Source organism: Rhinopithecus roxellana, chromosome 5, assembly GCF_007565055.1.
Source record: "Rhinopithecus roxellana isolate Shanxi Qingling chromosome 5, ASM756505v1, whole genome shotgun sequence".
Classification (NCBI taxonomy): Eukaryota; Metazoa; Chordata; class Mammalia; order Primates; family Cercopithecidae; genus Rhinopithecus; species Rhinopithecus roxellana.
In genome coordinates this window covers 82,451,510-82,476,909 of record NC_044553.1, presented here as the reverse complement: position 1 = coordinate 82,476,909, position 25,400 = coordinate 82,451,510, and the positions used below count along the sequence as shown (strand labels likewise).

General features: G+C 40.4%; 1 protein-coding gene across 1 annotated transcript in view; it reads right to left on the bottom strand.

Moving 5' to 3' along the window:
• SYNJ2BP (synaptojanin 2 binding protein) overlaps positions 1 to 25,400 on the bottom strand; it is a 46,368-nt gene that overhangs the window by 4,029 nt on the left and 16,939 nt on the right. The window contains exons 2-3 of the mRNA XM_010365102.2: positions 13,759 to 13,895; positions 809 to 904 (exon numbers count right to left, since the gene is read on the bottom strand). Coding sequence (XP_010363404.1) covers positions 809 to 904; positions 13,759 to 13,895 — 233 coding nt within the window. The remainder of the gene's footprint in view (positions 1 to 808; positions 905 to 13,758; positions 13,896 to 25,400) is intronic.

The following is a 25,400-nucleotide window of genomic DNA, read 5'->3' as shown; positions in this document are numbered from 1 at the left end:
TTTAACCATCTTTATTTATTTATTTATTTATTTTCCATTGGTCCATGTGACTCTTAAAATCTTTTCTTTATTTTTATTATTATTATTCTTATTTTAAGAGGTGAGGTCTATGTTGCCCAGGCTGGTCTTGAACTCCTGGGCTCAAGCAATCATCCCACCTTGGCCTGCCAAAGTGCTGAGAGTACAGATGTGAGTCACTACACCTGTCTTTTCTTTTTTAATTTTAATTTGGTTGTCAAGCTTTATCTTTAAGGCATATTACCTTGAAGCAAGGACCTTGGTTATAAGCCCTACTGTTGTGAATTTCTCCTTTCTTTTCCTTTTCTTTTCTATTTTTTTTTTTTTTAGACAGGGTCTCATTCTCTTGCCCAGGCTGGAGTATAGTGGTATGATCTTGGCTCACTGCAACCTCCACCTTCTGGGCTCAAGCAATCCTCCCATCTTAGCCTCCCAAGTAGCTGAGACTACAGGTGTGCACCACTGTGTCTGAATCTTTTGTATTTTTAGTAGAGACAAGGTTTTGCTACGTTGGCCAGGCTGGTCTCGAACTCCTGGCCTGAAGTGATCCGCCCACCTTGGCCTCTGAAAGTGTTGGGATTACAGACATGAGCCACCGTGCCTGGCCTGAATGTCCTTCAGTGATAAGCAGAAGTACCAATAGATCCCTCCCTTTGCCTGAGAAACTCTTCAGGGGAATGAGTGTAAAATGAACAAACAAAAAGCAACACTGAAGATTACACACATTGGGTTTATTCAAAGTACAGTGCGAGAGCCTGGTGCCAGGTTTCTGGCTCGAGGTGATACCTACCCTGTGCTGCACTCTCAGAGACACAGCATAACCTGCATTACGAAAGAGGTCTACAGCATCCTGGTGCAGCAGGTTCTTTAGGTCTTGGCCATTTACCTGTCAAAATAGCAAAAGAGTAGTAAGAAAGGAAGAAAGCTATTACAAGCCAACAATTTATTTTCAAATGGCCAAACTTTAAATAGTAAACTCATTCAGAGCAAATTGCAAGGACTAGGAGTATGGGCAAAGTTAGAGCTCAGAACTTAGAACTTTTTTCATTTTCAAAATTTTGTTTTCCTAGAACTGAAGTTCCACAGGCTGTCTGAAGAGAACCTAGGTAAAATAAAAAGTGGTTTTTCCTTCCTCTTAGCTTCTATGCCTGTCTCGTTTTGACACTTGAGAATCTGTTACTGTATTAGTATGTCTTCCATGAGCGTTAACCTGCTTCCTTACAGACAGCATGTTCTTCCAGGTTACCACCCTATCCTTTATATTCCTAAGCCCTGGCATTGCCAGCTGCAACTGTAAAAATATAACTCTATGAAACTCTCCACCAATTTATTTTGATGTGGTATAAATCTATACTAGCCCATTCTACTGGGCTTTTCATCTCTCACTTAGAGGTGAGAGATGTGAAGGAATACTTGTATTAATACTTTTTGCTGTTAGGAGTGACATCGGTCACATGTAATAATCTATCCTACGCTGTATTCAGTGGCACAGCAAGATTACATATCTTTTATACATGTCAATGTCATCGTTAACAGCAGCAGCGACAAGAACATCTGATATATTTATTTTGATAGGTTCTGTACTTTACATACATTATCTCATTTAATTCTCATGCTAACCCTATGAGGTAGACATTTTTTTAATCTGGTTTCCACAGATGAAGAAACTTGAAACTCAGTGAGATTCATGCTGGAGCTAGGGCTAGGATTTGTAAATAATGAAAGAAAGATCAAAGTGCCCTTGCATTTCATTGTTCCTTCTGTACTACTATTCTTCCATCTTGACTCACCAACTATCCTCTGCTCAGCTAATGCTCAAGTCATTCACTTATTGAACTCTCTCATTTTCCTTGTCACAATCTTCCTTCTCCAAGGCATTCATAATCTTCCCTCTACTCTCTCTCTTGCCAATACACTTGGTGAATGAATCTACCAACACTTCTGCCCTATAGACTGTCTATCTTTGTAAACCAATAGTTTTCAACTCCATTTCACTTCAGTCACCAATTGACGTAAACTTAGACTTCAATATTAAGACATGCTTCAGCTCCAATATCTCAAACTCTTAAAAACCTGACAGCAATTTCCACTCTTTTCACACTTTCTATTCATCTACTGAATTTCCTCCTTGTAACCTTTTTAGACTTCACTTGCATCCTTGCCCATCTAGGAGTTCCTGTTGTAATTTCAATAAAGTACTTGGTAAATCATTCGAATCCTTTGTCCCCATGATCTTCTGCCATCTTTCCAGTCCTGGGCCATATTCTGCAATACTTTTCTTGCCATCATTGAGTTGAATATTCTGGGAAAAAGATATATTCTCATTCTCCACCATATACCCATGCTAGCTGACTCCAGCTCATCCTTAAAACCCCTTTTACTCATTTACTGAACTCCTTAATACACACGCAGTGATGGCTGTTCCAGACGTTTTTCCACCACCATCTCCAACCCCAGTTCTACCTCTCTTCCTAGCTAATTCCTTTATCTTTTGTGAGAACACTGAGGACTTCTGATAAGTGCTTTCTACATTTTCTTTCCTTCTCCCTCAAAGTTTCTTTACATCTTCTCACTACTCCTTTCCCCTAGTCTCTGAATCAGATCTATTTCCTTTTCAAGGTGAAACCATCCATTGATGATCTTGATCATACTTCTTGTAGCCTCCTTACAAAACTCACGCAGACACTGTCCTTTTGATTACTTATTATCTTTCTCTGCTCGTTCTCTCAACTAAAATTATACACCTCTATAAAGAAAACAAAACAACTATTTCTTGGAACCCATTATCACTCTCTTCCCATCTTCTTTCCTCTTTGACTGCAAAATTTGTTGTAAGAACAGTTTGCATGCACTACCTCTATTTCTTCAGCATTCATTCTCGATTCCCCTGTAATATCACAATATATGAGGTAGAAAGGAAGAACATGTTTTTCTAAAGGTCACTAATGACTTCCAATCACCAAATCCTATAGTCCTTTTTGTCTTCAGACCACCTCCTCCCTTTTGTAATTTTCTCCTATCTTGGCATGTGAACACTTAGCATTCTTAGTTCTTAAATTATTCCTTTCCGGATTTCCTCTCCCCTTTCTTTCTCCTGAAGGTGAATCAAGGTTGTTCAGTGTCAATCCTCTATCTTCTTTCTTTCTCTCCCACCGTTAGCTTTAACAATTTCAACGATAATCTGTAAGATAACTCCCAAATTTGTATCCCTACTTGTACTTCTGGATTTGCCAGTTACTTGCTGGATGCCTATATCTGTATGCTCTGCTAGACCCTAATTCCACATATCCAAAACCTCTTTATTACTTTCCACAAAAATCAGACTACATACCTGGCTTCTTATTGCCACTATCATTCCTTCAAACTTTTTTTTTTTTGAGACAGAGTCTTGCTCTGTCACTCAGGCTGTCACAGTGGTGTGATCATGGCTGACTGGAGACTTGAACTCCTGGGATCAAGTGATTCTCCTGCCTCAGCCTCCCAAAGTGCTGGGATTATAGGTGTGAGACATTGTACCTAGCCCAGGCTAAAATTTTGGTAACAGTTTTAAATTGTCTCTCTGCTGTCAACCGTCATATACAATAGATGGCCAAACTCCATAGTCTAACACCATGACATCTCTCACAAAGTATTTTCTTGCCTGTTTTAGACTGTTGACACTAAAAATAAAATAAAAACTTGGGTCCCCAATCCACTACGTCAAAAGAAAAAAAAATTAAGCTGCAAGCTGAGTCATGCAATAAACTGCTTTTCCTTTTGTTCCTAAGCAGATAGCTACAGATAACAGGTTAAATATCTCCACAGGTAATTACTCTACGTTCACCTTATCTTATGTAAAGTCCCAACTTACTAAGCAAAAGAAAATACATAATTGACTATTCCCTTGCTTGCTCCTTTCCTCTGGCAACATGTGGATTACCACACCTTCCCTCTTTGCTCTTCAGCCTACTTTTCCCCTTTAAACATTAAAGCCCTCAAAATCATCTTTGGAGAAAGGTACATACCTGTCTCCTAGGCGTGTCCTTAACCTTGGCAAAAGAAACTTCAATCAATTTAGAAGACTCTTGGTTTAAGATACTCTTGGTTGAACTACTGTGATCACTTCTCTCGATTTACTTTTCTCTAGGTTCGAACCGATTCAAACACTAGGTCTCCAGATTAATCTTCCTAAAGTACAATTCTGTTAGTACCACTTTACTGCTCAAAAAACAAAAACAAACTTGGGGAGCAAGGAAAGAGTACACACCTTGTTTTTTATGCTGATATGGAGAGTCTTCCGGGAAATGGCTCTAACCTACCTTCTCAGGTTAATTTCTATTTCTTTTACTATATCCTATACTCTAGCTAAGTCACATAACTCACTGACTGGGACATAAAACGTAAAGTTTTATCTTTATACCTGTGCTCAAACTGTATCTACCACCTAGATGCCTTTCTCTTTTGAAAAATTCTATTTATCTTCCAAGATTGATCTTTAAAAAGGATCAGTCCTGCTACCTACAGTGTAGAAATGAATACAGTTTTCTAGTTGAGGGTCTTTAATTTCATGTTATGCCTTGGTTTTCTTGGTAGCTATGCTGTAGGGAAAGAACTTTAGGATTTCTATAACTATCACAATGAATTCTCAATGACTCAATTTTCTAGTTATCTCCTGGGAGACAGAATAGGTGTGAGATTGCTGACCGTCATGAGAATGCTCACTTAAGTAATCTAGCCCATGTGATAGCTGTATTTCTCATTATAAAGAAATAAGTATTTTCTTTAGAGGCAGACAAGTAAGTTAATGATGCAGTCATGTCAATGAATGCCAAATGATGTCACAGCTCAATATCAGAGCCAGGGTTTCATAGTAATATAAATGCAAATGAGATAATTGGGTCACCACATTAAATGGTAGAAATACTGGGCTTAAAATAATCTTCGCCATAGTAGTCAGTAATAATTGCAGAGAATAATTGCAGCTCCATGTCTGGAGCTGTCTGTTCATCTTACATGTATTAACTCATTTAGTCTTCACAATGGTTCTGTAAGTTAGGAACCCCTATTTTATAAGTGATAAAACTGAAGTATAGAGAGGCTATCAATTTATCTATGAGCAAACACAACGAAAGCAGCAAAGCCAAGGATTCAAACTCAAGCAGGCTGGCCCAAAAGCCTTCACTTTAAAACACTAACCTATATTAATTTACATGGCAAGCAAGGATTTTATTTTAGCAACACATTACTGCCTATCACATATATGTGGTAAATTAAATTTTTATTGGTTTTGCCATTTAGTTTGTATTTAATGTTACACATTTTAAAAATGTTAGAGTTTAGGCCGGGTATGGTGGCTCACACCTGTAATCCCAACACTTTGGGAGGCCAAGGCGGGCAAATCACGAGGTCAGAAGTTCGAAACCAGCCTGACCAATATGGTGAAACCTCGTCTCTACTAAAAATACAAAAATAAGCCAGGCGTGGTGGCACACACCTGTAGTCCCAGCTACTTGGGAGGCTGAGGCAGAAGAATCACTTGAACCCGGGAGGCGGAGGTTGCAGTGAGCCGAGATTTTGCCACTGTACTCCAGCCTGGGCAACAGAGCAAGACTCTGTCTCAAAAAAAAAAAAAAGAAAAAAGTTAGAGTTGAATAAAAACATACTATTCATTTGTATATACTGAAGTAGCATTAAAATTAAAAAAAAAATTTTAGTTAGGTGCCACTTCATTGACAAAGCCTTTCTAGATAACTTCACTAGATCTGACTGATTTACTTCTTTGAATACTCTAACTCTGAAACCTATGCAACTATACTTTGAATACTATGTAACTCTCTTACAGTCCAAATTGAACTCTGCCTGATACTACTTTGTATTCTATTGTAACTTCAAGATGTATCTCAGCTGATCATTATAACTCTACAACACTTAAGAGAACTTTGTACACTTGAGCATAATAAATAGCACATGCTTTCCTGAAGTTTGGCTGCAGAGTGCACCCTGAAAAAGCCATAAATACACGAAGCCTGACAGACATAATCTCAGTAATACATAAAGCTGCAAGGCCTGGATTCTAATAGTAGCTTTACCTGCCAGTGATTCAGTGTGTAATCCTGCCCCTCATCTGAGTCTCCTTCTGCTAACAGGGAAGAAAGACATTGGTACATCAGGCAAAAGAAGATGTTATAAAGGGCATAGGCCAGTTAAGCCAATTATGCCTTTCAACTCTCCTAGTTAAGCCTAAGGGTATTCTAATTTAAGAGACGTTATTCTAATGACTACTTTAAACCCCCAAATAAGAGACCTTTTAGAAATGCAAAGATAATTCTTTTTTAAAGAACCATTTCTCATCCTTTACCCAAGGTAAACCAGTCCTAAAACATGTCATGACTACGACTTTCTCCCTTGACAATGTCATTTCTATTCCACAATTGAATTTGCTCTCCAATACTGACATCCTCTAAGCATTTTTAGATTCCAGCTGCTCAGTGACTAACCACCAAGTTCTGTAGATTTTACCCTTAAATGTCTGTGGAATCCACTCCTTTTACTACCATCCTTACTAACATAGACCAATGGTTCTCAAAGTGTGGTCCCACGACCAGCAGCCTTAGCATCACCTGGGAACCTGTTAAAAATGCAAATGTTTAGGCCTCTTCCTAGCTGCACTTTAACACGCCTTCAAGGTGATTCTCAAGTCTGAGTTAGTTCTTACCTAATCTGCCTGAAACAGTCTTTTGACTGGTCTCCACTCCCAGACTACTTCCCCTATTTAATACACCCCTTTCTACATATCCCTTGCATCTACAGATTTCATTAGTACTTTTACATTCACTGGAGTAGTAATTTTTCAAATATTGTGAAATCAATCCAGTGGGTCAAGACCAGTTGTTTGGTTGGGCACGGTGGCTCACGCCTGTAATCCCAGCACTTTGGGAGGCCAAGGTGGGCAGATCACGAGGTCAGGAGATCGAGATCATCTTGGATAACACGGTGAAACCCCATCTCTACTAAAAATACAAAAAATTAGCCGGGCGTGGTGGCGGGCACCTGTAGTCCAGCTACTCGGGAGGCTGAGGCAGGAGAATGGCGGGAACCTGGGAGGGGGAGCTTGCAGTGAGCTGAGATTGCACCACTGCATTCTAGCCTGGGCAACAGAGGGAGACTCCGTCTCAAAAACAAAACAAAACAAAACAAAACAAAAAAAGTTAATTTTTAAAAAGTGAAATTAGAAGAAAACAAAATATCAAAATTTGTCACATATAGAAAAGTATTGTGTTAAACTTTTGCTTCAAATACACACACACACATACATACACACACACACTTAGTTGATGAATAGGAAATTTATGTTATTCCTGTTATGGGTCATAATTTAAAAGGTTTGAAAAACACTTACCTACAGCAGTGGTTCTCAAACTTTACTGTGCACAGGTTCACCAGGGGATTTCTTAATGCAGAGTTTTATTCTGTAGGTCTGGGAAGGGCCCTGAGATTCTGCATTTCTCACAAGCTCCCAGGTGATGGCCAGACTGCTGGTCCTTGAACCTCTCACTTTTAGTACCAGGAGCTACTCGGCTGAGTAATCCCAGAATTAACTTGCTACTTCAGCTTCCTTAACTCATGACCAGGAGCTACTCGGCTGAGTAATCCCAGAATTAATTTGCTACTTCAGCTTCCTTAACTCATGACATAGTAAGGTTTATTGAACCTAAGATACGGCAGATTTGCAATGTGCTAGAAAATTTTGCTGACTCCGAAGGTTCAGAGAATGAGCATGGTGTTGTTCTATTTAACTGATGAGGAAACATAAAATTTTTTTACTTTAACTCTGCTTGTTAGCATGTTAAAATGTGTTTCCTGTTTCCTGCCTTATGAAATCAGCTGAGTTAAAATTAGTTTTCTTTGATTAAGAATTTTGAATTGCCTCAGGATAATCTAAAACAAGATCTCTGACTTGTAAATGTAGAGACATACAGAAAGAATGGGCTCAATTTAATAAGCAATAGATGTGAGAATATACTCTGGATATTGTAATTTTTTACTAAGATCCTGTAATTTTTTACTAATATTTTTTGGTCTCTTTTTTCATCAATTTTTGAAGAAACCATAAAAATAGATTATTTAGATCCAATCCAAAAAAATCAGTGTGTTATAATGGAGGGGTTAACTCATGGAACTAACTTATTAGATGCTTACTCTGGGCTAGGTACAGGACTAGGTGCTGGAGATAAAGAGATGATAAGGCAAAGACCCTTCCCCGGAGGCATTTTGTTTAAAGAATGCTGCTGTATATTTCAACATCTCTGCAGCTGATTGGATGGGGGTTTCTGCTGGGTCTTTCTTACTGATTTCTAAGGTAAGGGCAGAGACCAGTGTTTCATTTTCTCTGTAACTTTCCACAGCACTTGGCACAGTGCTCTGAAGGCCATTAAGTATAATAGTTGATAAATGTTGATGACTAACCAACTCTTTCATTCACCAAATTAAAAACTGTACTTACACAGAATATGAAATGAAGCTGGCTAATGGTCAATCTGTGCCATTGTGTTATATAAGGGGTTTGTTCCGTGTTAAAATGGAACATTCAACTGTGTAGTATGACCAGATATGTCACCCTTAGCTTAATAAAAATGTCATGTTCACTGAGGAATGACTATTCTTCGCCTCCCTTCATTTAGGCAGACACACAAGGAATAAGAAACTTAGTTTACTTTTCTAAAAATAAAAATAAAATTATCCCAGGTTCCACACTGGTTTATTATTGCAACCTATGCTAATAATAAACCATTCTCACCAGTATACACACACAAAATGAACTACGGGTGAGGAATTTCCAGTTTTCATCTCAACCTCATGTCTGTTCTTCTATTGGTAATAGCCATTTTTATTTCATGGTTGTCAGATGCAACATGTCCTTAAAAATCATTTACCATCATTATTTAAGAAAATTTATTTTTCTTTCTTTAAGTTTAAATCATCTACAGTGATCATAAAAAATGAAATTTCACTTTTGATGAGAAAGAGGAAACTACATGATAAATCATGCAGTTATTTAATTTTAGAACTTGAAAACAAGATAATATGTGGGAATTACTTGGGGAGAATGAAAAGATTAAATTAATAGCTAATAATAACTCCAGGAAATTTACATGTCACATAATATTACTTCTATCGGCTATCTATAATAGATACGTGCTAAGGAAGAGATACATTTTTAGCTTATCTAGCAAACATTACTAGGGGAAAAATGGGGCATATTTTACAACATGGAAAAATAACCCACGTGAGAATAGGAAAGTACATAAAAACTAAATGGGAATATAGACTAATACATAATTTAGCATCATTTTTACAGAGAACTTCAAAGCCAATAATAAATGAATACTTAAGTACATTTCACAGTTCTGGCCTCAAAGTTCACTTAAGGACAGAGAGGGAATAGGATGTCACGGGTAAGTGATGCAATAGGCTGTTTCATAGTATTTCTTTTTTTTTTTTTTTTTTTTTTTTTTTTTTTTTTTTTTTTTTTTTGAGACGGAGTCTTGCTCTGCCACCCAGGCTGGAGTGCAGTGGCCGGATCTCAGCTCACTGCAAGCTCCGCCTCCCGGGTTCACGCCATTCTCCTGTCTCAGCCTCCCGAGTAGCTGGGACTACAGGCGCCCGCCTCATCGCCCGGCTAGTTTTTTGTATTTTTTAGTAGAGACGGGGTTTCACCGTATTAGCCAGGATGGTCTCGATCTCCTGACCTCATGATCCGCCCGTCTCGGCCTCCCAAAGTGCTGGGATTACAGGCTTGAGCCACCGCGCCCGGCCCATAGTATTTCTTAAGGAATGGGATCTAGAAAGAAGAATTTTGAAGCAAACTCTTGTAATTCTCACATGTCAAGGGAGGGACCTGGTGGGAGGTGACTGGATCATGCGGGTCGTTTCCTTCATGCTGTTCTGGTGATAATGAGTTCTCATTAGATCTGGTTGTTAGATAAGTGTCTGGCACTTTCCCCTTCTCTCTCTCTCTCCTGCCACCTTGTGAAGAAGATACTTGCTTCTCCTTCGCCTTAAAAACATGATTTTAAGTTTCAACTTAAAACTTAAAACCATGATTTTAAGTTTCCTGAGGCCTCCCAGCCAAGTGGAACTGTGAGTCAATTAAACCTCTTTTCTTTATAAATCAGCCAGTCTTACGTAGTATCTTTATAGCAGTGTGAAAACAGATTAATACACCCCCCCATGTCTTCTATCTCTGCCTCTCCTTCCCCTGGCTTTTCCCCTCTCTTCTTTTGCATGCCTTTTCCTTAAATGGCCAGAACATAAACATATCATTCCTTGTAACATATCTTTGTAATATTTAATATCTTATATACATCTTTATATTTCTTATATTTTGGTAAAGCAAAATCCTCTTTGCTATAAATTTAGACATCTACTTTTCTCTTCATTGACATTTATCTCCCATCATTTATCAGCAGCCCCAACACTTTTTTAAAACTTGAGAGGCCTTTCAATAATTTATTTTCTCTGTGAGGCAATGGTCCACATAAGGTTCCTCATTTCAGCTTGTATCTAATAATTTTTTTTACATTGAGGTTTATTTCCTTATTTCTGATTCTACCATTTATAGAAAGATGAATTTCAGTTTTTATCTTATTTTATTTTATTTTATTTTTTTTGAGATAGAGTCTCACTCTGTCGCCCAGGTTGGAGTGCACTGGCATGATCTCAACTCACTGCAACCTCCGCCTCCCAGGTTCAAGCGATTCTCTTGCCTCAGCCTCCTGAGTAGCTGGGGGACTACAGGCACATGCACCAAGGCATATGCCACTATGCCCAGCTAATTTTTCGTATATATGTATTTTTTAGTAGAGACGGGGTTTTGCCATGTTGGCCAGGCGGGTCTCGAACTCCTGGCCTCAAGTGATCCACCCCCGTTGGCCTCCCAAAGTGCTGGGATTACAGGCATGAGCCACCGTACCTGGCCTAATTTCAGTTTTTATATAAAACCATACATGCAATCTACTGTTAGTTCACCATGTAACTTTGTCTTTAGGATAACTAATCCTAGCTCCTCATTTACCTTTTAGGAGGCAGTATAACATAGTGGTTAAAAACAAAAGCTACAAATTCAGACTTAAACAAAGTTTGAGTCCCTTGCTGCTTACTAGTTGTGTGCCTTTGGGCAAATGGCTTGGGCACAAAAATCATGCCCACCTCATAGGGTTACTATAATATTAAACAAAATAAATTTCAAGTTCTCAGCATGTTACCTGACATTCAGTGCTCAAATACGTCTCACCATTCTCATTTTGCAATAATCTACCTTTAACCAAAGCTTTTAAAATAATATAGCTCGCTTCTTTCTCTTCTGAGCTCCTATTCTTCATGCACAGAGCCCAGATTCCAGTGTTCTGAGGATAATGTAATTTATGTGTCAAAATATTAAGCTGCATAGATTCTAACTACATGCTACACCTTTATTTTAACAACCCACTCTCAGCATTTCCTTACAGTACCACTGCCAAGTTCATTCATATTGGATGAATGTCTTTCCCTGGGAGCTAAAGGAAATAATCTGCTTCTAAACTTTTCACTATCCTTTTGAGAAGACAGTATATTATCACTGTCTCCATCTCACAGATTAATAAATAGGGTCTAGGACAAGCTTAACGGACTGAAGAGAGGCAAAACAGTCAATGAGAAGGACTGAAATACTGTGGTGCTTGATACTATATTTGTATTATGGATCAGCGAGGACACATGCTTAGACATTCTTGAGCTAATTTAGGTGGCTCTAATAGCTACTTGTTCTGATTTTCTTTCTTTTTTGGGGACTAAGTGGAGTCATGGTCTTCCTGAAGAGGCATTCAGATTCATAATGCTGAGCCTGATCACTCAAATACTCAGATGCCAAATGAAGAGAAGATGGATGTTCTTTCTCTTTTCCTTTGTATCTCTGCCTTCAGGTACTGCTACCAAATGGGCTGCATGGCAGAGAAGTGTTCAGTAAGCTGGCAACTAAGAAGAGCAAGAGATTTCACACGTATGACCTGTAATCACTAATCACCTGAACTGCATGAAAAGTGAAGTGAAAGGGAAAATTCAAATGAAACTATACAGCAAAAAAAATTTAAGGGATGAAGCTAACATATTATTATAGAGATAGGTTCAAAATCATGTCTCTGAGACTAATACTTAATTCTGCCAATCAAGACTTCTCCTGTCTGTACTTCATTCATTTATTTCAACCTTTTCCCAACCTGGCCATCCTGCTCTATTCAGTTCTAAAAGAAAACAGGGAATAGTTTTCTCCTCTTCAGACCATGGGCTTATGACCCATCTGGAGAAGACAGGGGCTTCTGCTTAGGAGCTTCTCCTATGAGAAGCCCTATCCTATTCCAATTTCCTTTTATTTAAGTCTAGCCCTTTGAAGCCAGCTCTCCCAAGAATATTCTAGATAATATCTCACACCTTCAGCATTTTTCCATTCTTTATACCAATCATCTGTACTGTTTCCATACAAGTAATAAGTTGGCCATTTTTCACTAGTCCTGAAAATTAATAAAAAAACAAATTCTACAGAATAATTATCTCCAATCTACACCTCCTTATCCCCCAGCAACTGATAGTATCATAAGATTACTGTGACCTATGGTAATGTGGAGAAATGAACAATAGGGCCAGAGTTATATTTTGCATTTTAATAGTTTTGACTGTAGGCTTGTTCTAATTTATTTTAAGACCTGAGGTCTGTGGGCCCTTATTTATCAGCCAGCCTTTTTAGGTTTGCCTGAATTTCTTAACTTGTTCACTTCTTAAACATTCTTAAACACTGCGCTATGATTCAACATGTTAAAAAAAGATCCTAGGCCAGGCCCGGTGGCTCACGCCTCTAATCCCAGCACTTTGGGAGGCCGAGGAGGGCGATCATGAGGTCAGGAGTTCGAGACCAGCCTGGCCAACATGGTGAAACCCCGTCTCTACTAAAAATACAAAAAATTAACTAGGCATAGTGGCAGGCACCTGTAGTCCCAGCTACTCAGGAGGCTGAGGCAGAAGAATCACTTGAACCCGGGAGGCAGAGGTTGCAGCGAGCCAAGATCATGACACTGCACTCCAGCCTGGGTGACAGAGTGAGACTCCATCTCAAAAAAAAAAGGATCTTGTCACTCCCCTTGAGGAAATTCTGGAAAAGAATAAGATTAATAATTTCCATGTAGTAAGTCTTGGTAGAGACATTAGCAGGATGAAATGGGAACACAGTGGACAGATACCCAAATCAACTGCATTCCAAATTTTCATGTTAATAATGGGTGAAAAAGGGCTCTGAGTCTGAAAAGGACACTTAATTCCAACCTTCCTTCTTTCTGTTTTTTGAAGTTAAATCCAATTATAAGGGCTGACATTTCCCAAAGGAAGATACACATTAGTGTTTTAATCAACAAAAGGAGGTGATGATGGATGAAAGACAAAATTTGTGGATTTTATATCTCTTTTCCCCATATGAGTCCCTCACTGCTTCCTGCCTCGTGCTTTTTGAACAAGTAACTTCACATTCTGGGCTTCACATTCTCATTTATCAGGTGAGCATAATATTGCCCTCCATGCTCAATGATAGGGTTGGAAAGAATGACTGATCAAAGTTGTTCCCATTCACCTCTACAATCTGTATATTTCCAGACCCAAATCTTTCCAAGGAAAGGGATGGGGTAGGACCTAGGGCTTAGGGAGCAAAGGACAGTGAAGGAGGCCGAAGCCCATTCTCACCGAAAGGATCTTATCACCCTCCTGGAGCCGCCCATCCAGGGCCGCAGCCCCATTTTCTTTGATGCGGCTGACGTAGATGCCACTGTCGTTGGAGACATACTGTTGATCTGTCCCACCGACGATGTTGAAGCCCAGCCCTGAGAAAATCATGGAGGAGTAAAAAGATGGGGGTGAAGAAGAAAGAAAGGGATTAGAGAAGATGAAGAGAAAGGGCGGAAAAGCCTACTGGGGAGGAAAGGCTGATGGAGAGGAGACACTGGCGAGTCAGGCTGTGATGGAGCTGGTGAATGGTCATGAACAAGGTCAGCAGTATCAAGAGTATTGAGTTGCTCACTCAAATGAGGCACAACTGAAAATATAAACACAGTGATTCACCTGTTTTGTTGAATATATAAAGAAAGATATATATAGAACTTAAAGAGTAATGGTGATTACTCTAAGTTCTTTCTTTTTTTTCTTTTTCTTTTTTTTTTTTGAGACAGTCTTGCTAGGGGGCATAGTGGCGGGCGCCTGTAATCCCAGCTACTCAGGAGTTCATAACTCAGTTTCCCAGGCTGGTTATGAACTCCTGGCCTCAAGCAATCACTACTGCCTTGGCCTCCCAAAGTTCTAGGATTACAGGTGTGAGCCACCACGCCCAGCCTAGATGTAAGTTTTTCTACTCACATTTAATTTTGATCCTGTTGATGGTATTCAGAGGACCCAATTCCTGACATTCCTGATATTACCACAGCAGGGTTAGTTGTGTTCATGAGAAGAAGCTATGCATTTTTACCAATTATCAAATGAACTGTTCCTAATTTAGTGTGAGAGATTCCTAACCATACCTTCCCTTCCACACTTTCCTTCTCCCAAGCTTCTGGAGAATTTATGTATGATAGTGCTTTGGAAAAATCTCTTGAGAGTTTCATTTTTTTTTTCTTTTCTATTTTGGTTGGTGGAGGCAGTGGTGTAGGTATTGGCAGAGAAACCTCAGAACCAGAAAGGAACTACTATTTCATGGTAGGACTAAATCATCAAATTTACCCTCCCTTCCTTTGCTACTTCAAGTACAACCACATATAGGTTGAGTATCCCTTATCCAAAATGCTTAGGACCAAATGTGTTTTGAATTTTGAATTTGGGGGATTTTGGAATATTTGAATTAAACTTACCAGGTGAACATCCCTAATCCAAAAATCTGAATTCTAAAATGCTTCAATGAGCATTTCCTTTGAACATCATGTTGGCCCTTAAAAAGTTTTGGAGTTGGTGCAGTGAGCCGAGATCGCGCCATTGCACTCCAGCCTGGGTGATAGAGCGAGCCTCTATCTCAAAAAAACAAAAACAAAAAAAAGTTTTGGAGTTGGAAGCATTTCAGACTTCAGATTTTTGGATTTGGGCTACTCAATCTATACTTGGGTATAGTAATTGACAAGTTTTATTCACTGTAGAAAAAACTGACTACTCATTGATTAGCAATTCCCCAGTTCCTCTTCCCTAAGTCCTTGGAAACCACCATTCTAATATTTGTTTTTATGAGTTTGACTATTTTAAATGCATGTAATTTTAGTTATGCAAGATGAATCAAGTTCTAGAGATCTGCTGTACAACACTGGCCTATAGATAATAGTATATTGTACACTGAAAAATCTGTTCAGAGTAGATCTCACGTTAAGTGTTCCTACCACAGTAAAATAAAATATTTAAAAAAAGAAAAAAGAGAAGGAAAGAAAACTGAGTATCAAAGTGCTATTCCATGGACCAACAATTAAGTGCTAGAAAGGATTTCACTGTACAGAAACCATTGTTATGAAGGGATTTTACCTATGCTTAAAAAAAAAAAAAAAAAGGAAAAAGGAACTTCCATAGGGCTTTCTTAATGTCAGCTACTGGTAGAATTCAGGGCCATAGTGTAAGAGAAAGGAGATAGTTTGGAAACAAGAACCAAAAATCTGGTGGTGTAATTGGAAGGAATAACCATAATCACCAGCCTACACTGGTCACAATAGAAAAGATACTTAAAGAGACATATGCGGGGTGGGGAGGGGGCGGGGTGGTGGCTCATGTCTGTAATCCCAGCTGAGGAAGGCGGATCGCAACGTCAGGAGATATCGAGACCATCCTGGCTAACACGGTGAAACCCTGTCTCCACTAAAAATACAAAAAATTAGCTGGGCATGGTGGCAGGTGCCTGTAGTCCCAGCCACTCGGGAAGCTGAGGCAGGAGAATGGCATGAACCTGGGAGGCGGAGCTTGCAGTGAGCGGAGATTGCACCACTGCACTCCAGCCTGGGCAACAGAGCAAGATTCCGTCTCAAAAACAAAAATAAAAAGAGACATATGTAGGCTTTCTGAAAGTTCTTCCCATTGGTGGGAGAAAAGCTTACACCTGAAGCTCACAGTATTAACATAAGCACTAGCAAATCAATTTGTGATTTAAAGAAAAACATGACCAAACAAAGACACAACAGGAAACATTTAATTTAAAAAGCATACCTTAGCCAGGCATGGTGGCTCACACCTATAATCCCAGCACTTTGGAAGGCCAAGGTGGGTGGATCACTTCAGCTCAGGAATTCGAGACCAGCCTGGGCAACGTGGTGAAACCCCATCTCTACCAAAAATACAAAAAATTAGACAGGCGTGGTGGCACATGACCAACCTCAGGAGGCTGAGGTGGGAGGATTGCTTGAGCCTGGGAGGCCGAGGTTGCAGTGAGCCAAGATTGTGTCACTGCACTCCAGCCAGGGTGACAGAGTGAGACCTCATCTCAAAAATAAAATAAAATAAATAAAAAGCATACGTTGTGCATAAAATCTCTGCAGCTACAGAATAAAAAGAATTTATTCTCTAAAATAATAAAATAAAAAGATACATCATAGAAAGTGCTACTTCTGGAGTTTGTGACCTGGCTGGTCAACACAGCAAGACCCTGTTTCTCTAAATAAATTAAATAAGAAAGTGCTACTTCTGGAAGATGCTATTTTAACTTCCTTGAAGTGCTGGGTATTAAAAATAGTAGCTTTGCTAACTAAATGATTTTCTTGGAGCACAGCACCCTCAATTTGTATCATAGAGGTGGGAAGTATTGGAGAAGGTACAGAAATTTGAGATAAAGTGGAAAAGTAGATGGAACAAGATTATCCAAGGTTTTGAAATGACTTCAAAACTGTGACAGCTTTGAACAAGTGGGCCAAGGCCAACCCACCTCTCCCAAGCTAGAACAAACTATGTAGAGAAAATTTTTCTATGAAATCCAACATCCTCATCAAACACTACAGGTGCCTCTGGTGATCTTGGGAACAGGAAACAAATGTTAAGCAGCTGAATGCAATATAGTAGTTAGCAAGAGAAAGGACTTTGCTACTGATTATTCGAAGTTAACTGCATAAGAAAAGGAAGAGTAGAAGAAATTTTACTGAGATTTACCATAAACAAACAAGAGCCTCTACTACACACCCCATCAAAGTCATGTTATATAGGTACATTTTTAACCCGTTGCTACTTCTGTTGTAAATGAACCAAACTATTTAACATGAGAACTCCTGGACTGACCTGAAGCCCTTTGTTCAGCCAGAATATTTACAGAACTGGGTTTATCTATAAGCCAAAGCATTGCTGCAATAAGAGTCACCACAGCATTGAGGAGTGGCCTGACCAACTGAACTTAGGCCATACAGATACCTACATAATCCCCAGATCACTTGCTCAGTAAAAATTACTGATTGAATCTCATGTGTCAGATGTTGTGTTATCAATTGAGGAAGACATAAAGTAAAACTGCACACTCCCTGCTTTGATCACAAACTGGAGTTTTTCTTTTTTCCTGTCCCTTTAAGATATTGCAGAAGCAAATCATCATTCACTATGTGTTAGGCATTATGTTATGTTCTGAGGAAGACATAAAGCTAACCTGGACAGTTCCTACTTTAACCACAAACCAAAATTTATCCTTTTCCCTGTCCCTTTTAGATATTGTAGAAGCAAATCAAAGTCAGAAGACTTGATTCTAAGTTTATAACTTACTAGATATGTGGACTGAAGCAAGTCAGTTTACCTCTGATCCTCAGCTTCCTTTTCTATAAAATGAGAATTATAAATTCTGCCCTCTCTACCTCAATGGATAAGTGTTAGGGGCCAATAACATAAAATATGAAAAAAATTCTTCATAAACTACATAGTAGTTGCTCTATTGGGATAAGGCGCTAGGAGTAGTTGTCCATAAATTAATGGCTGCTAAAGCTCCAAACTAGATAGTCTGACAAAGAAAGGATGAATAAATATACGGTACAAATGCAGAATCTCCAAAAAAATGGGAAGACATTTTAAAATTCCCCCCATCTATAAACAGGAACTCAAACTTATTAAGTATGTCTATGACATGTGACCTAGAAATCCCCCTTAAGAGCAAGTGTGATGCCTAAAATCTTTGGCAATCATCCAGCATATGGACCAACCAAATGAAACAGATGCCAGTTGGAAACCACCAGAAAGGGAAAGACTGTTCAGTATGTATCTTGCTAATTACTGGCTATGTCCCAGAAAAATCTTGCATAAGTAGGGTGACCACATATCCCAAAAGCAATTGCCACAAAAGCCAAAATTGACAAATGGGATCAATTAAATTAAAGAGCTTCTGCTCAGCAAAAGAAACTACCATCAGAGTGAACAGGCAACCTACAGAATGGGAGAACATTTTTGCAATCTACTCATCTGACAAAGGGCTAATATCCAGAATCTACAAGGAAAAAACAACCCCATCAAAAAGTGGGCAAAGGATATGAACAGACACTTCTCAAAAGAAGACATTTATGCAGCCAACAAACATATGAAGAAAAGCTCATCATCACTGGTCATTAGAGAAACGCAAATCAAAAGAGATGCCATCTCATGCCAATTGGAATGGCGATCATTAAAAAGTCTGGAAACAACAGATGCTGGTGAGGATGTGGATAAATGGGAACACTTTTACACTGTTGGTGGGAGTGTAAATTAGTTCAACCATTATGGAAGACAGTGTGGAGATTCCTCAAGGATCTAGAAGCAGAAATACCCCCACCCAGCAATCCCATTACTGGGTATATACCCAAAGGATTATAAATCATTGTACTATAAACACACAGGCACACATATGTTTACTGCAGCACTGTTTACAATAACAAAGACTTGGAACCAACCCAAATGCCCATCAATGACAGACTGGATAAAGGAAATTGGGACATACATCATGGAATACTATGCAGCCATAAAAAAGAATGAGTTCATGTCCTTTGCAGGGATACAAATGAAGCTGGCAACCATCATCCTCAGCAAACTAACATAGAAACAGGAAACCAAACACTGCATGTTCTCACTCATAAGTGGGAGCTGAACAATGAGATCACATGGACACAGGGAGGGAAACATCACACACCGGGGCCTGTCGTGGGGCTGGGGGGTAAGGGGAGGGAGAGCATTAGGACAAATACCTCATGCATGCGGAGCTTAAAACCTAGATAATGGGTTGACAGTGCAGGAAACCACCATGGCACACGTATACCTATGTAACAAACCTGTACGTTCAGCACACGTATCACGGAACTTAAAGTAAAATTAAAAAAAAAAAAAAGATTTGAAACCAAAGGAAAAAAAAAGATCCTTAATAATATATTGTTAGTTTTTCATTAACTCACAGGAAAAGTCTGACCACCCATGAGACAGAAACCTATTACAGCTATTTACAAGGTAACCAGGCTTGTAAAAATATAAAAATGTAAAAAAATAAATAAAAGAAACATGGAGTTTTAAAATGTAATGTTAATATTCATAGCACAACACCTCCCTATAAATAAAAACATATACACAAATATTACCTATTTACAAATATGCATGCATATTTAAAGAAATATAAAGACACATTAGAGTGGGTATTTATGAGGAGAAAGATACAGGATAGGGTTTAGGTATGAAGGGTAAAAAAAGAACCTGAGAGGAACATACTGATGATAACAATGTATTTTGGAGCTAAAGGGTATAATTAATTCAGCTCTTAGGCATTTAAGGTCCAAAAGGAGTTGAGGGGAAAAAGAGGAAGAAAAAAGACTGGGATTCAACTTTTTTTTTTAAGTGAATGAAGGAAGAGCTTAGTGAGCTCTGGTTATAATGTGCCAACACATTTTAAAATATGGCAAGATTAAAATGGGTTGCTGGGTGTCTAATTTAGATGAGCAGTCTAAATGCAAAATAGTAAAGGTAGCATAAGAATGATACCACTATAGGATTAAGAGAGAAAGAGAGTGTACCTAATAGAAGAGCCTTGGAAAGTTAAACAAGAAATACCTTCTTTTGAACCCCTGACTATAGGTCTGGACCCTGAATCTGTCTAAAAGAGCAATGGCAGATGCAACAGCTAATGTTTACCTAGACCTTATTATGTACCAAATAATATGCTATGTACTTTATATACATTATCTCATTTAATCTTCTTGACAAACACAAGTACTCATTTTTTCAAAGAATTTAAAAGGTGAGGCACGGACAGATTAAGCAACTTTACAAAAACGTCACACAGCTCTTTGCAAAGCCAAGACTTAAGTCAGGCTGTGTGATTCCAAAGCATGAATTTTTAACCATTTTGCTACAATACATCTTTGCAGAAAACATAAACTGCTTTAAGAAAAAAAAAGTCTTCTAAGCATTGCTGGCTATCTTAGGAGCTAACTGGTCTCCGGTTGGCTCCGAATAAGCAATGCTGGGATAATGGTTGTAGAACAGTCCCCAAGGGTAATATATTATAGAGGAAGAATTCACCACTATAGAGTTCTGTAACTGTTGTCAAGGTTCCTATTATTTACCTTCAGACCAGAAAAGGAAAAGCCCTTCATTTCATTCAGATTCTTATCTACAAAATCTAAAAGTTATAAAGTAAATGACCAGTGTTAACCTGTTATTCTAGAAATAACAATTCTGGACATAATTAAAATGAAACAAAATAGTTCATTAACACCAAAGATTATAGCCATTTGTTGAGTTACGAAGACTAGATTAACAAACACTCTATTTTCCCTTTTCTTTCCCAAGATCAATCCCACTAATTTTCTCCCAGACATCAATCAAACTCCATCGGATACACAACCCCCCTGTCTTTATCATGGTAAAATAAACAACATAAAATTTAACATTTTACCCATTTTTAAATGCATAATTCAGTGGCATTAAGTACCTTCACAATGTTGTATAATCATCACCACCATCTATACCTGGAACTTCTTCAAATAAAAACTCTATACCCACTAAAAAATAGCTCCTTATTCTCCCCTCTCCCAACCCCTGAAAACATCTGTTATACTTTCTCTCTATATTAATTTGTGTATTCTAGGTATCCCATATAAGCAGAATCACACAATATTTGTTATTCTGTGTCTGGTTTATTTTGCTCAGCATAATGTCTTCAAGGTTCATTCACACTGTAGCACATTTCAGAATTTCATCCTTTTTTAAGGCTGAATTATAATCCTTTGCATTTACATACCACAGTTTATTTACCTATTCATCTGTCAGTGGATGTTTCTGCTGTTTCCACATTTTGGCTGCTATGAACATTGATGTACAAATATCTGTTTTGAGTTCCTTCCTGCAATTCTTTTTTTTTTTTTTTTTTTTTTTTTTGAGACGGAGTATCGCTCTGTCGCCTGGGCTGGAGTGCAGTGGCACTATCTCCGCTCACTGCAAGCTCTGCCTCCCGGGTTCACGCCATTCTCCTGCCTCAGCCTCCGGAGTAGCTGGGACTACAGGCGCCCGCTACTATGCCTAATTTTTGGTATTTTTAGCAGAGGAGGGGTTTTACCGGGTTAGCCAGGATGGTCTCAATCTCCTGACCTCATGATCCGCCGGCCTCGGCCTCCCAAAGTGCTGGGACTACAGGTGTGAGCTACCATGCCCGGCCCCTTCCTGCAATTCTTTTGGGTATATACCTAGCAGTAGAATTGCAAAATTACATGGCAATTATATATTTAATAATTCGAGGAGGTGACAAACTGTTTTCCACAGTGGCTATACTATTTTACATCCTCACAAGCAATGCACAGCTACCCCAATGATATGTGTGTATGTATGTGTATATGTACACGTGTACATACACGTGTATATACGTGTATATATGTACATGTATATGTATATACGTATGTATATATACATACGTATATACGTATGTATATATATACACACGTATATAAATATATATAAATATATATGTATATAAAATAGTCATCCTAATGGGTGTGAAGTGGTAACCAATTTTGATTTGCATTTCCCTAATCGCTAGTGATGTTAAATATTTTTTTCATGTGCTTATTGGCCATTGGCCATTTGGATTACCTTCTTTGGAGAAATGTCTACTCAGGTCCTTTGCTCATTTTTGAATTTGGTTGTTTTCTGTTACTAAGCTGTAAAAGTTCTTTACATATGCTGGATATTAACTTCTTAGCAAATATATAATTGGCAAATACCATCTCCCATTCTGTGGGCTATCTTTAACTCTCCTCATAGTGTCCTTTGAAACACAACATTTTTTACTTTTAATGAAGCCCGGTGTATCTTTTGCTGTGTTGCCTGTGCTTCTGGTATCACATCCAAGAAATCAAAGCCAAATCGAAGGTATTGAAGCTTTTTCCATTCTCCTAAGAGTTTTATGGTTTTAGTTCTTACATTTAGGTATTTAATAAATTTCTAGTTAAATTTTGTACATTATAAGGCAAAAATCCATCTTTCACATACTTCTGCATGTGAATATACAGTTTTCCAAACACCATATGTTAAAAATGTGCACTCTGCTGTTATCTGATGATGATATATATATATATACACATACATATATATATGCCTGTTTGTTTATAGTGTTGTTCAAATCCTCTCGTTTCTCATTGATTTTCTGTTGGTCGTCTTAGCCATTACTGAAAATGAGGATACTGAGGTCTAACTGTTATTATAAAATGGTCTACTTCTCCAGATCAATTTTTCAACATTTGCTTGATACATTTTGGCACTCTGTTGTCTTGTTACAGGAACTTTGGGGTGTCACTTTTCTGGCAGGAGACCTCTGTGTGGCTGTCGCAGCAGGGTGGGCAGCTCCAGGTGCCGGCTCTCTGCAAGGCTACAGCTGGACCAGGCATAGCACGAGCAGCTTCTACAGCTGGCATTGGGGAACACGATGGCGTCTGGAAGCCTGGAGATGCCAGGAACTGTAGGGTCCCAAGGAGAAAGTCACAGCCCTGGCTCAGGGAGCTTCCAGGTCTCGGATCCATGAAGGGTTGCAGTTTTTCTCTCCTTCTCTTCACCCACAATGTGGCAAGCAAGGGGCATGTCTCAGCCCCGATTGTGTTACAGCTCTTTTCGCCTCACCATTCGATGGATCCTGAGTTCTTGTCCAGCAACCAGGAAGAATGAGATACACAGACAAGAGGAGTGTCAGCAAGACAAAGAGGAGCTTTACTGAGTGACAGAAGAGCTCAGAGGGGACCTGCAGGGGGCAGCTCCTTTCAGCATCCAGAGTGCCCTGATGAGTGTTCAGCAACTAGCTCTTCTCTGCTAGGGAGGTCATCCCAATGAGTATTCAACTCTCAGCAGAGAGGGTAGCTCCTCTCTGTAGGCAGGTCATCTTAACAAGTACTCATTTAGCAGAGAGGGTAGCTCCTCTCTGGAGCTGGTCATCCCATCATCTTCTCTGCTGTGGCTGAACCTGGGGCATTTATGGGCCTCAGAGCAGAAATGTGTGCTGACTGGTCCATGGGCAGCCATGGAAAGCCCATAAAAGGTACCACAAGTACCCATTCCAGTCTGCAGGACTGGCAGCCCAGCCCCCAGCCTTCAGGCCCACCTTGGCCTGAAGGTGGGGCCTCACCAGGGACCAATACCCTTCCACCCAGGAAACTGTCTGCCTCCTGCCGCCATCCATGGTAACCAGGCTGCTTGTGCCAAGGGGCATCTGCAGGCCAGTTCCAAGCTGCCCTCAGCACCCCCAGGATTGCCCTCATGCTTATTGGTGCCCAAAGTCTGGGGGGGCCAAAGCAGCGGGGGGCTGGCATGTCAGCACTGCCCTAAGTGTGTGCACACTGGGCCCAGCTTTGACAGCACTCAGGTTGGCCCAAACCCTGCGCTGAGATCAGAGCAGGTGCTTGGAGCAGGGAGAGGCCAGGCAGCAGGAAAAGACATCCCTGAGCCTGTGGGGGCAAGGGGAACCTTCCTGGGCCCTTGAGGGTGAAGAGTGCAAAAATGCCTAGGTCCTTGCACCTGGAAGGGCAGAGCTCTCATCTGCTCCGTGAAGTGTGCAGCCAGCCCTAGTTGTGCCTCCTCACAGCCTGGGGCGGGAGCTCCAGGTCCTCACTGGGTCAGGGCCAATATCCAGGGCAGGAGTGACATCACCCCAGGCTCCCCGCTGTGGCCCTGGCGCTAAGGGGTGGCCTGGGGCTCCCTGTTGCTTGGCTCACAGCCCTGCCTGTGGGGGGCCTCCAGGAGCAGATAGTGGGCCCCAGCCCCGGCCACTGCAAGTGTCAAGCTCGGAAGTCACCATGATGTAGGGCTGACCCCGGGGATGAGACCCCGCGGAGCCTGCTCCCAAGGTGCAAGAACCCAGTGCAGTGCCCTTGGTGGGGTGGGTGTGGTGGGTGATCTGCTGGCCAGGTCCCCAAAGCAGGTGCCGCTCCCACTTCCCACCCTGGGGCCCCAAAGTGCGGCCCCAGCTCTGCATCCCTGGCCCAGCCCTCATGCTCTGTGTATAAGCACGGCACTGCCCCAGGCCCAGCTTGGCCTCAGGGCCCCTCTCTGCTTAACTGCACTGCTCACCTGTGGGCGCACGTCTCAGCCTGGCCCCATAGCACAGCCCCCAGGGCAGCAGGCTCCAGTGGGGTTCCTGCTTGTCCCTGGCTCCCGCCCCACCTCCTCTCCAAGCTCTCCCTGCAGTGGCAGCAGGCAAAAGTGGCAATGCAGGGCCAGGGTCTGAAGCAACAGAGGCTTCGGACCTGGGGGTGAGTTTCACCTGGCCATGTGAGGGGAGGAGACACACATTTGGCTGCCCCGGGGACACAAGGCACAGGGGACCCACCACTGCCATTGCTGCTCCCGCAGCTGCTCCTGCTGTCACCACCCACATCTCCCCGCTGCAGCCAGTGTGATGGCACTGCCATCAATTCCCCCTCTGAAGAGGAACATCTAACTGCTGTTAAGATAGGGACGATGACTGCTCTTAAGTGCTTCATGCTGACAGGGGTTGTTGTTTTGTGGAAAACAGGAGATTTTCTCACAGGGTCCTATCTAAGGGTCAGCTTCATGCTGACAGGCGTTGTTTTGGGGAAAACAGCAGATTTTCTCTCAGGGTCCTATCCAACGGTGCTCAGTAAAAGGGAGCCATCATCCGAGGCTCCATTTCCATGACCATTTGGAGTTTGACGGCCCACCCCTTTTATTTCTTTTGAGCTGCAGTCAGAGATCACTGGTTGGTTCACCCCTACAATTGTCAAAAGCTGCAAAAAAGAGAAACATTTCTTGACTCTGAAATACAAAACAAATGATCAGCAATGTTCCAAGCAAAATTCAAAAAGGATTATTTCAGTCTTTCATCAGTTCAGATCACTCAGTCAACTCCTGTTCACAATCTCCAAAGTTATCACAAACCTGTACTCAAGGAC